At 44.4% G+C, this 12,664-nt stretch overlaps 2 protein-coding genes across 2 annotated transcripts; both read right to left on the bottom strand.

The window, feature by feature from the left end:
* Nucleotides 1–1,355: 1,355 nt before the first annotated feature.
* LOC117836317 (uncharacterized) lies at nucleotides 1,356–3,159 on the bottom strand. Its single transcript, XM_034715721.2, has one exon. It carries the CDS (start codon nucleotides 2,505–2,507, stop codon nucleotides 1,500–1,502), a length of 1,008 nt encoding a protein of 335 aa, XP_034571612.1. The 5' UTR covers nucleotides 2,508–3,159; the 3' UTR covers nucleotides 1,356–1,499.
* Nucleotides 3,160–5,389: 2,230 nt separating this feature from the next.
* Nucleotides 5,390–12,005, bottom strand: LOC117840400 (probable mitochondrial import inner membrane translocase subunit TIM21). The gene is made up of 8 exons (XM_034720904.2): nucleotides 11,819–12,005; nucleotides 11,287–11,305; nucleotides 10,220–10,371; nucleotides 9,331–9,509; nucleotides 8,309–8,357; nucleotides 8,114–8,233; nucleotides 7,084–7,293; nucleotides 5,390–5,763 (listed from the first exon to the last, which is right to left on the bottom strand). Exons 1-7 carry the CDS (start codon nucleotides 11,930–11,932, stop codon nucleotides 7,129–7,131), a joined length of 798 nt encoding a protein of 265 aa, XP_034576795.1. The 5' UTR covers nucleotides 11,933–12,005; the 3' UTR covers nucleotides 5,390–5,763; nucleotides 7,084–7,128.
* Between the last annotated feature and the right edge of the window lie 659 nt (nucleotides 12,006–12,664).

Here is a 12,664-nt window from a genome sequence, read left to right as displayed (position 1 = left end):
ATCAAAATCCAGGGGCAAGACACTACTCCACGAAGTCTCAATAACTGAATATCCTTGTCACATCTCATTCACTAGCATCTAGTACACCACAGCTATCAACGAAACCCTTTCTCCCTGATTAAAACCCAACCACTAAAAGCCCGTTTGGACACATGCAAAACCATGGAATCTCTCCTTTTCTCCTTTGACAGTGCGGATTATGCACCTTGAGTTACACTAAAACACTTTTAGAGCGAGGCACATGGCCCTAGCCGATGAAATCCAGTGGCCGTTGGGAGACAAGGATGTAACACACATAAGCCGTCCTACACGCTTGGACCGGTTCTGAAAGTGACGAGATGCTGCCATCCAGTCCCCAAGCTTGCTTCCGGTGCACGAAGGCCGCCCCCCGGGCTCGGCCGGCTCGATGATTTGGGATGCAACAACTTGACGATGACCCGTTCCAGTTTGCTGGCCTCGTCAGCCTACCTAATCATCAAGCCTAATCATTCCTGGCTCTCAGAAGGAAGGAAGGATTGGAGTCTGCAGGCAGGAGGGAGGAACGCTGCGTGTTTGCACCTGACCTTTTCTTTCAGCCATTGCAAAATTGCACGAGGAATGAGAACTCTCTTTTGACAAAGAAGCCTGGTCAGATTAGATATCATGCCCCAACAGCCCAAGCCAAGTCAAACACCTTTGCATCAAAAGAATCATTAAATTCTCAAACGCTTTTGCTTCGTCGAGATCAAGTGTAGGACCAAATGCTATGTGACAAGTACATGTACAATAAGTTTATCCTAGCCTTTGGATTTTTCACACACACATGCACGGATTAGTTGTGGCCTTGCATGCGGGCCATAGTGACTGCAGTGAGAATGCAGAGATGCAGTCCATGTTCCGTCGGTCCCAAATCTGATGAGACACCCAGGTGAATTGCTCCAACCGCTTCTCTTCAAACTGACGAGGACAGGCAAGATCAGAACAGTGCAACTCTCGGAGAGGAAGCCTCCAAGAACTGGCTTGATGAAGCCGCCAGTGGTTAGGTCGTTGCTTTGCTTGATCACAACACATGTCCCGAACCACCTCAATCTTGCTGCTGGATTGTCACATTCACTTTCCTGATACGACCAACAATGTCCAGCTACCAATCCCTGACACTGTGACCTTGCTTCATACAGTACAATCATTAGAATTAAGAAACTCAAACTAAATACCGTACAAATGCCTGGTTCCAAGCCTAACTACAACTAACATCAGAATGTGCACTGTGGTCAGCAGGATGGTTAGGAAAAGAAGGGGCAAAGAAGAAGCTCTGAAGTTTCATCAACAAAAACCGCTGAATTTTGCTTCAGCAGAAGTTAAGCTAATTAAACGTGTACAAAAAAAATCGCACCTTTTTACCATTGTGTAGATTGTACAGCAAGCAAAAGATGAACTAAGCGATGGTTTCTTTCTTTCTTTCTTTCTTTTTACAGATCTCTGAGGGGAGGATGAACTCCGACGAGAGTTTAGAGTGTGAATCAAACAACGCTGTGGCAGAGGCTGGATTTCCACTGCGACTGCCTCGTCTCCACCCACGCCAAGAACCGGTACACCTTGCCGAAGACGCTCAGGAACACGAGCCCGGCGACCAGGCTGTAGGCCGCCACGCCGACGACGCCGCCCTCCGCGGCCACCCAGCCGACGAGGTAGACCGCGTCGCCGGCCACGAACACCCAGCCCACGGCCTCCAGCGCGGACCGCGTCCACGCACTGAGCCGCTCCTCGCCGTAGATGCGGCACACCATCCGCGAGCAGAGCGCGAAGATGATGGCCAGCGCCGTCTTGGACAGGCCCCGGTACTGCACCGCCGTGCCGCCGACGACGAGGGGCTCCATCCGGCACAGGCACGACGCGCACTCGCCGGAGAAGCGCGACCACCGGAGCGCCTCGAGCCCCGTGTAGTAGGGGAGCACGACGGCGTCCAGGTAGAGGCTCGCGTGCAGCACCCCGGACACCGTGGACGCCTCCAGCACCGCGTACCGGATGTCGCCGTCGGCCTCGTTCCGGAACGCCAGCGCCGACGCCTGCAGCAGCAGCAGCAATGCCGGGCCGAGCTGCGCGAGCGGGAACACGGCGTTGACCCGCTGCCCCTTGGCGAGCGCGAGCAGCACAAGGGGGAGCAGGAACGGGCCCGACGGGAGCAGGTACTTCCGCTTGATGCCCCTGACGCCGGCCGCCGGCGCGCCGCCGCCGCCGTTGCCCCGCACAAGGTCGAGGACGGTGAACGCGAGCGTGGAGAGGAAGCAGTACGCGGCGAAGGCGGCGACGAGGAACCCGATGGCGGCGGAGTAGTCGCCCGGGTAGGAGCTGTCGCAGTAGTAGTGGTAGGGGCAGGTGACGAAGTCGGTGGTCTCCTCGAGCTGCCATCTCGTGCACTTGAGTATCTGCCTCGTCACCGCGTCGCCGCCGCCGCCGCCCTGCTGAGCCGCTCTCCACGCCGATCGCCCGGCACCGAAAAGCGGGGCGAGCATCTGATCATAGGACATGGTGGTGGCAGAAACCAGCCGCTTCTCGGCGCCCTGCAGCTCTGCTCCTGCTTCTTGTTCTTCTTCTTCCTCTTCTTCTTGTCCTGTTCGCTATATGCATGCCTGCATTTGGTAGCCAATGATGGCTTGCTTTCAGAGGCAACTCCTCACCCTCCTCCTCGTTCCTCTTCTTGGAGGCTGGTGTGCTGCTGCTGTTGCTTGTAGGTGGAGGGAGGGGGGTGGGAAGTTTGGAACTGGATAGGGAAGGTTTAACTGGCACCATCGAAGCAACTTGACAGGCATGCCCTTTAACTAGATTTTTTCAAACATTGTGTGCTAACCTAAGGGTTACCTAGGAAAGATGTCTCAGATGACTGATGGCAATAGCATGGATTAATTGGGGGATGCAGGGGTGTTTTGGGCAGATGACGTTGATGGTTTGCTGTCATGGTGGTTGGGGTGAGGAAGGGATGGAAGGGTGAGGTATTTGTTTGACTTTGTTTCTTTGTCATGCGTTGGTAGCCCAGCAAAGGGAGAGAAAACGGAGGAGAGGGGAAACGTTTGTTTACATGTACCTAGGTGTTAGTTAGAGTTTGTTGAAGGTTTGTATGTCCTCAGAGTGGTTTGTTGGGGTATTTGGTGAGGATATAAAGACCAAATGGCCAATCCAGCCTCCTTGTTTAATGCATGATTAGACCTGCATGATTAGCATCTCCTAGCTAATAAGCTGGTCTTGCATGTGTGTGCGTAACCCGCCCATATATGGTTCTTCATTTTTCCAAAAGGGTTTAGACTGGCAGAGGCATATGATGGAGCCATCATTTGGATTCCAAGGCAACAGACAGGATACTCAAATCTTTTATTCGCCGTGAGGAATTGAGGATGATGATTCCTTTGTTTCGGACTGGGGGAATTATTCAGGTAGTTGGCACAAAGCCAGGTAGGCCATGATCCTGGATCAAAGGAAGAAGTGCTGTGGCGCCCCCTATGGTGTGGTATCCCAGTCTGACGCTTGCGCACTGCATGTCTGTCCCTGAGATGGTGGCCGGATGTTTCTGCAGCACAACGCGTCCCTCTGATCTTTTTATAATCCAGCCAGCTTTGGATCTTATTTGGGGGGGGGGGGGGGGGGGGGGGGGGGGGGGGGTAGCTCTTATGATACTCTCATCCCTTTTTTTTTTTTTTTTGCATAGACGACCCAACTGCCCCATTTGATATGCATACATGCCGAATGGATATGGGCATGCACCATGTGGGGAGGTAGCGCTGCTTTGTTTATTGTTGCCATGACCGAGCTCTGTTGTTCTGTTCTGTTATCTTCTTGTCAAACATGTGGTGTCATGACACATGAGATGGATAAAAGGATTGGCTGGACCTTGGGGGTGCAGGTGCAGCTGTAGTTGCAGATACTGAGCGAGCTCTATCCCGGCAATTCGCAGGGGACGTGAGCAAGTGGGCTGCTATTTCTACTCCATTGCACGAACAAGATGATTTCAGCAGGCTTGAAGCAACTGTCAATTTAAATGGAAGAAGAAACAGTAAACCTAAGCTTATGGCCTCTGCCAAGTCAAAAAATAGGACCATGTCTTTGAAAGTGACTGCGTGTACGTATATTGTGAGACATGCTACTCTCGTACATGTACATTGGACCACTAAGCCGAGAATGTTTCGACATCAAGCGTCAGACGGAGCATATAATATCAAATGCTTCTAGTCCATGACTCGATGGTCCAAGTCTGCCTGCATCATAGGCCAGCGACAGGCCCTTACTTCAAGTTAAGCATACACATCAGTGTGTCTAGTTTCCAAGATCCTCCCATCGCAGGTCAAAACGATTAATGGGATGAATGGGCTATTGTTTTTGGAGTAATTGAGACGGTGTATGTGGTGTCGCACTATTCGGTATGTTGACCAGTAAATCAGACTGCAAATTGTTCGATTGGATGAACGGGATCTGATTGTTTTTTGTTCAAGCAATCAATAGACCATTTATCATGATATTCGTACAAGGGTGAAGGGCCCAGGGCTAAACTTAAACCAAACAGACATTTCCAAGATAAGCAAGTCCATTGCCACGTTCCGGACTCATGATGGGCGGTGCCAAGCCAAGCCGGGAATTGACAACACGATGCGGCCGCAGGCAAAGACTTGATCACTGAAGAAAGATACATCCACCACGCTGCAAATCTTGTTATGGGAGCAGGTAAATCTAAAGGCATCCTACTTATAGCTTTGCTCCAATCAGGCATGGTGTGATGTAGCAGACGAAGGCGACCTGACCTCGGCAAAGGCTTGGTGGCTTGGAGCCTGGAGCAGGTAGAGGCCTGACAGCGAAAGGGCCTGATCGGTAGGAGGCGAAGGAGCCACACCACATGCTTCGATTGCGGCAGATGGAGATGAAGACAAGGGAGCATGGAGGGATATTTCACTTGGTTCATTGACGTCTTGTGGAGTGTGTGCGATATAGAATAGTTTCTGGTCGATGCATGATGGAAGGATGAAACGACGGAACCTTTGGATCTGCATCGACCTGCAGCAGCAAAGTCTAAAAGGGAGAATCTGCGGGTGGATTCGTGATCACAATGCAGATGATAGATGAGATAAAAGAAATGGAAAGCGTGAAGTCTCTGATATCGAGGTAAAGAAGTGGACCGATCGTTGGGGCAGAGTAACAGACATGATCATGCAAAGGTTGACGGATACCCAGAAAGTCTCCCTCAGGTAGGGTTGCTTTCGTTCAGTAAAGCTACAAACAGCATATTAGAGATCAATGGTAGGGCAATTTACCAAAAGAAACATATGGAACTGTTCTCCAGAAAGAGAGAGGTTTTAAGTAGTAAAGATTAGACCCCATGCTTCGAAAGAGCATTTGAAAACAAAATAATTCCAACACATAGTCACAGTTAACAAAAGTTGTTATGATTTTACATAGATGACTTGTAGAGTTAGGCCACATCGTTTGGACGATATAAACTACTCATGAGATCAACACATAAAAAATACCCTCAACGTCCAGGTATGCAGGTCTTTCCCCAATTAATTTGGGTACACAAAATTTTTCAAAGGAACATCAAAACATTTTGAGATATCAATTGTCTGAATTCTGAAACCAATTTTCCTTCTAGTAATGCAAGAACCGGTTATTACTCCACAATACAGGTTTGATGCCAGTACATTCTGAAAGCTTGTTCCTAAGTTTACGGATCTGCCCGGACTTGTTCATAACATTCCCAGTTTAGCCAAAACTTATTTTGGATCTTCCCAGTTGTGCCAACCTCTAAACAAAAAATAAATTCAATAAAGATTGACAGTAAACCATTATACATAAATAATGCTAAAATAAGAATCATGGGTAGTCAACTAAAGAGTCAACTGATTTCATGGAGTTGAAGTGCACCGGAGTCCTTAAACTTTTCATGTGGTGTCATTTAAGTCCCTAAACTTGCTATGTGAGCCACTTGAGGTACAAAGCTACCTAATTAAAATAAATTTGCCTACATGGCATGCCAACATGGCGCCTGACATGCAGTGGACATGATAGTGGCTATGATCCTAAGCACGTAGTAGAGCATGGAGACATCTCAGGGTCCACTCTATAGTACCACATACATAATTGTTTGTTGATTAGGGTGAATTGGACCTCCAGTCACACACTAGGGATCCTTGTGTTTATTTTATGAGTTTAGAGACCTAGATGGTACTGCATGACAACTTTTAGGGCCACCAATGCATTTAGCTCAACTTGACGTGTATGGGTAGGAACTTCTGGCTTGAAAGAAATGTAGGAGCATTCAAAGGTCATGGCTACAAACTTCTGGCTTGAAAGAAATGTAGGAACATTCAAAGGTAATCAAAATACAAACTACTGGCATTAAGAAGAAAAGCTTTTATTGGGTGCGAACCTACTTGTATCATCAGATTATTGAACAAATATCCATACAAAACAGACGAACATCAAGCCTAAAAGGAAATTGGACCAACAAATATCCATGTTTGAAGATTTGAACAAACTACTACGAAAAACATGCTTCATGCATATGTTCATATGGCCCCTTTACCTAGACAAGTTAACATCTATTACCAGAAGAGGAAAAAAAATTCAACCAGAGGGAGAGACGTCCCTCTGATTTTGGCTTAAAGAAGCCAGTACCAAGATTCGAACCAAGGCTGGCAACAGGGGTTTCATTGACCAACCCACGGAGTTCTATGCTCTAACCATTAGGCTGCGAGAATCTTTGGTTCTATTACCAGAAGAACATTATTACACTTTAAAAATGTTTACAAAAAATGTATTACTAACATGCATGATAATTTTGTAATTTGAAATTACCAATTAAAAGACTTCATGTGACCACAAGGTTGAGGTTGCTGATGTCCACATCAGCATGTTAGGAAGATTTCTTGTACAACTTTTTTTAGATGGAGCTTACTAGTTCCATGAATCACTAGAAGCATATTTCGTCTTTCTACTATTTGATGTTTACTATTCAGAGAAAATCAAAATTCAAAACTTTATGGTCGAATGACAATGCAAGGAAGGACGAAGGATATAATGTAAAATGATGGTATAAATATGAAGTTATCCGGGAGATCGAACCTTACAACATCGTGCCACTGCTAACTGCTTTTGTTACTTGCATCCTTACGCTGGTAAGTAAGATTCTAACATCAGTTGTGTTTTTCCATGTTGTGGAGACACAATTTCAACAACAAGGTACGTGAACTTCCATGTCCGATCAGAGTTATCTTTGAACATCTCTGAATAGACCTTTCCAGCTCCATGTGGCCCACGGATGAGAAAGTTCACCTGAAAAGATGCATGTGAGGACCATAATAGGAGCAATGCAAATAGTATGATTTTACATCAGTGCAACCTTAGCGCCCCCGTTTCTTTTTTTGAAAGATAGCGCCCCCGTTTCCAATTAGAAAAAACAGTACCTACGAGCACATAAAATTGTAAAGGGAATTTTCACTGGTGTTGGCACTGCCTCAGGATTAATAGCAGCAATGAAGGCAATTAATTCGCATCTTAGTGCTTCTCCCTATGTTATGATTCACTAGCTCTTTCCATGCTGCTTGCTATTGTTCACTATGGGATTGGCCCATTGTCAAATGCCTAAGGCACTAATGAACTCTCAGAGAACAGTTTCCCACCAAGTGTTGCACAACATAGCACAGTTGTAATTGGTAAAGTTGTCCTTTTTCTTATTGACTTGGCTACAGTAGACCCATTGTTGTGGACAACTTCTTTGGCAAGAAGTTCCACCGAAGGAACAAAGGGCCAGCTAATCCTGGTTCAGCAGATCAGTTAGAATTAGATAAGGATTAGACTCCTAGTTGGTTAAGAATTGTAACAGAATTAGATTGGAGATAGAGTCCTAGTTAGATTAGAGTTGAATCCTAGTCAGTTAAGGATTGTTGGCTGGCCCAATATATAAGGGCCCTAGGCGCCATAGGTTAGGATCAAGCAGGAACAGATCCTAAACTCAGAGCCTCCCAGGGAGGGCGAGTAGGTACCTGTCGATCTGCTATTGTACTCCTTGCCCAATAAACTAGCCATATCACCCATGCAAGTAAAACGGCACAATGGAAGCAGGCAAAGCAGCAGAGATGAGAGTATATGCTACCTCCACATGTTCAACACCATCCTCATCTGTCCAAATCTTATTTGGAATTCGTTGCCGAGCTGCACGGTTCCTAGTTTCCTGACCATATCCAGTAATAGGGTGGCCAATTCTTGCCGTGACCTAACAAAATATATAAAACTAATAAGAAAGGGAAAGTACAACTATCTACAAGAGAATAACAAGATCACCAAAAACCTGGCTATCACTCTGAATCCTTGCTAGAGCTTTCCCAAATATCTTGTACCTGTAGGGTGGTAACAATGCACAAGCATTAACAAATATCCCTTCAACTTCAAGGTTATACATTAACGCAGGCATTCTTCCAGGAAAAAAATATTCCCTCCATTCCAAATTGTAGGTCGTTTTGGCTTTTCTAGGTGCATAGTTTTTACTATGCACTTAGATATAGTGTATGTCTAGATGCATGATAATATCTATAAACCTAGAAAAGTCAAAACGACCTACAATTTGGAACGGAGGGAGTATATGATAAGGCAAACAGAGAGACAAGAAGCAACAAATTATTATGTTGGATTTTAACTCTAGCATACACCAACTTGCTTTGGACTAGAAGGTTTTGTTGTTGTTCAGCTTTATGGGGAGCACAACGCAATGTTTAGTATTTCCGGTAGTGAATCAGGCCACTCTACAGGTGAGGAAAGAAAAATGCACCAGAATAGGACACATGACAACGGAACATCAAGAGCACGGCCTATCGTAGTATTTGGTTTCATCTTCATTTTTCAATATAATACAATTTTGTTTATGACAGGTAGCAAACCAACCTATAAGAGGAAACTAGGCTAGTGTAAGCATGGCACATGTTGCAACAAAAAAGCTTCATTCTACACTAAATGTTATTCTATGAACCAAGGAAATGAAAATCATACACACATGTAACCTTAATAGACAGTAAGGCGTCCAGATTAAGATGATGTATATGTAACTTAGTAAAAAGGACAAAGGAAGTTCCATATCACACATCATATTAACTCCTGTAAATTTGTACAATGCACAAAAAGGGGCTAGTATTCCAATATGAAGAATGACCACAACAAAACTCCAACAAGGAAATGTTGTAGAACTTACCAGAATATGGTAATAGTTACTATTTATTAACATGTTTGGTAATATCAAAATACGATTAGCCATAACTGTATCACTTAGCATTCTGCAAAGTTCAAACAGAAGCTAAATAACAAATGCAAGGGGCTTACTCTTTTGGTTCAAATATAAGCTCTTTGAACACAGCATATCCAGCCAGCGCTGCAATTCCAAGTCCAGCAAGTATTACAAGACTGTACGAAGCACCTTCAGTAAATGTCACTGGCTTCTCGGGTATGTTGTAGGTAATATCATCAAAGGGATGTTCTGTAGTTGACAAGTCTTTTCCCTCCTGAGAACAAAGACAAAAAAACTGACTGTAAACAGCAAACTGTCAAGGGGTGCAACAATATACAGAACTTGTCTTCTCCAGCAGAATGATGTGAATGGAAAACTGGAAGATAGTAAACACAACGCTCTCCTAAATTCCAAGGAAAAGAGTTAAATCAATATACGCTTCTGTTGAGCCAGGGACTATGAAGGGTTTTTTTTCTCGGTCGTACCGGACTTTTATTTCTCCTTAACATAATGACACTGTAATTGTAACACTACAAGTACTTCTGGCTTTGGCTAAATGAATAGCATAATTGGGTCCGCCTACATGAGACCACTGAGATTATGAATCCATAAGGCAGAAATCTTAGGAGCAGATCATTATAACAGTCTTTTCAACATATATGCAGGATCACAGATTTTGGAAGATTAAACAATCTTCTCTTAAGAAATTTTGGTTGTCCAAAACCACATAGCAGGGTTAATGCATATAAATTAGTCAATAGATGTAATCAGCAGTTGCACCAGAATTCAGATTATCACCATGACCTCAATAACTAAAATTTTATATATTGCACTTTAACCAGACCTAGCAGCATGTTCAAAAATCAAAAGATGCACAGTGCTCATTGTAATTTATGACAGCAAAAATCAGAGACAAGTAGGAAGATATGCAGCAATATTACATTGAATAATTCAAATCAGCAAACAGAACTAAATAACGCAAACCTGTTTTGGATTTTGGTCTGAAGCTTTTGTGGAGTAAGATGCAGATGGCCTCATGAAAGAAGGAAATGCTTTGCGGCACTCAGAATGAGTAGTCAAAGGACCTGAAGTGTTTGACCTGGTCATGTACCACCTTGAGTTTTTCAAAGATGAAGCTGGATGTTTATCCAAAGAAATTTATGTCAGCATTAATAAATCCTAACACGGAAAAAAAAATAGTGCAACAGGATTTTTGGTCCTGTTCCTGTAGAACAAAAAAGCACACAAAAGTTTGATGGTTTTCAAATGTCTGGAAATGAATGGAATAAATGAGACCAGTTAGCTGAGAACCCATTATTTGTAAACTTAGTCATGCATGCTCATAAGCCATAACATAGACGCAAGTAGAATCAACCTTTAAGACATATTGGATCAATTTTATGAATTGAAAAAAATTGCGATGCGCATTGACTGAGCCATGATGAGGGGAATTACAAGTGGAACAATCGCAATCATGTATTCAAATTATGATTTAGTTCAGAACAGAAACAGATAGATGGAGTTTTATCAACAACATTTGGCTTTCAGTCCTGAATAATTCTACATAGAGATTTTCTATACATGTAAAAAAACCGTTCAAGCATATCCAATGCATGAGAAGTTTATCACATATAGTAATATTAGATGCAGTGTTGCAGTGGCAGTACATTCTCATGGAAGGTTTATACTAAACCAGTATGGCAGTAAGTGACAGCTCTTTGAAGTATTGATAAATATTTCACGGATACTATAACAGAGCTTATCCAGTTTTATCCTGATTATACTTGCTAAAATATGCTAATTTGGTATGGACTAATATGGAAGCCACTGAACACTTTACTCTGATTTGCAATGTCAACATACATCTAAAGAGCTAAATTAAAAGTTTTGATAGGCATACATAGTGTTTAAACTGTCAGGATGCAGTATCCTGACAGCAACGCAAAACAGGCCACTGATGCAACAATAACAGGAATATTGAGAAAACAAATGATTTCACAGCAGCAACTTGATCAACCAAACACCGCATTTAATCAAAGGTGGGAGTTCACCTTCAGCCTTAGCAACATCCTGCAGTTAGACAGAGGAAATTACAATGTAAAGAATTTTCAGAGCCAAAATTATATTTCCAAATAAGAAACAACAAATCCAATAAGGAAATTACGACGTGAAAATTTTCCCAAAGCCCCAAACGAATATATGCAATTCAGAAACACAACGGATTGGTGTTTCCTACTTTCCAGATAGAGCGCCAGCACATGCATTGCTCAAGGCCGTAAACAGATGGATATAACATGGCTAGCAGAATAGGCTAGCATAGTGGCATTACGGAATATACTACAATACTCAGTAGTACTTGTTCTAGTAGCAAGTAAGTACAACCCTGCGCAACAATTCATGCTTCAGTGGAACCTAACACAGAGCACCCGTTCGGCCCCCTCCCTTCAGAAACCTAACCAACCGTCACACCACAACCACAGGCAGCAAGGACAGCGGCGTCGATAGGCCTGAGCATTCCGTCGAACACCTTCAAGGGGGGTTTAGAGGGGTTTAGGGTTATCCACATCGCTGCTGCGGGATTACCTTGGAGATGGAGGCACCGGCGCAGGGAGCCCTCGGGGCGTGGCGGGCGGACGCCTCCGCCGCCGTGGCGAGGAGGCGGCGGTGCTGGAGCAGCCTCGCGATCCAGGAGGCCATGGGGGTGTGTTTCGTTTACTTGGGGGAGGGGGTGGAGGAAAGGAGGGAGGCGGCGAAGAGAAAGGAGAGGGAGCGATTCGGGTCGCGTCTGGGCTTTATTTCGGTGCTCCGCGCCGACGGGTCGGGTCGGAGTTTTTGCGCCTCCAAAACTCGTGTCAGCCGGAGCCGGTACGTGGTTAGCGAATTGATTGAGAATTGAGATCAGATTTGGGTGATAGGCTCAACCTCAGTCCTCAGCCATCACAAATTCACAATGACAAAACTTTTCCTATCAGAAAGGAAACATCACAATTCAAACTCTTCTTATTAAACTGGGATGAATTAGCGACACTATTTGGTGTGTACTTGAATTATCGCTTTATCGGTTACGGGTTTTGGCTAAGGGGGTGTTTGGATACTAGGTGCTAAACTTTAGCAGTGTCACATCGGATGTTCGGATGCTAATTAGGAGGACTAAACATGAGCTAATTATAAAACTAATTGCAGAACCCCTATGCTATTTCGCGAGACGAATCTATTAAGCCTAATTAATCCATCATTAGCAAATGGTTACTGTAGCACTACATTGTCAAATCATGGACTAATTAGGCTTAATAGATTCGTCTCACGAATTAGACTCCATCTGTGTAATTAGTTTGTAATTAGCCTATATTTAATACTCCTAATTAACATCTAAACATCCGATGTGACATGTGCTAAACTTTAGCATGGGGTATCCAAACACCCCCTAAA

The sequence above is a fragment of the Setaria viridis genome, chromosome 9, assembly GCF_005286985.2.
Source record: "Setaria viridis chromosome 9, Setaria_viridis_v4.0, whole genome shotgun sequence".
In the NCBI taxonomy this organism is placed as follows: domain Eukaryota; kingdom Viridiplantae; phylum Streptophyta; class Magnoliopsida; order Poales; family Poaceae; genus Setaria; species Setaria viridis.
This window is presented reverse-complemented; position numbering and strand designations above follow the sequence as displayed.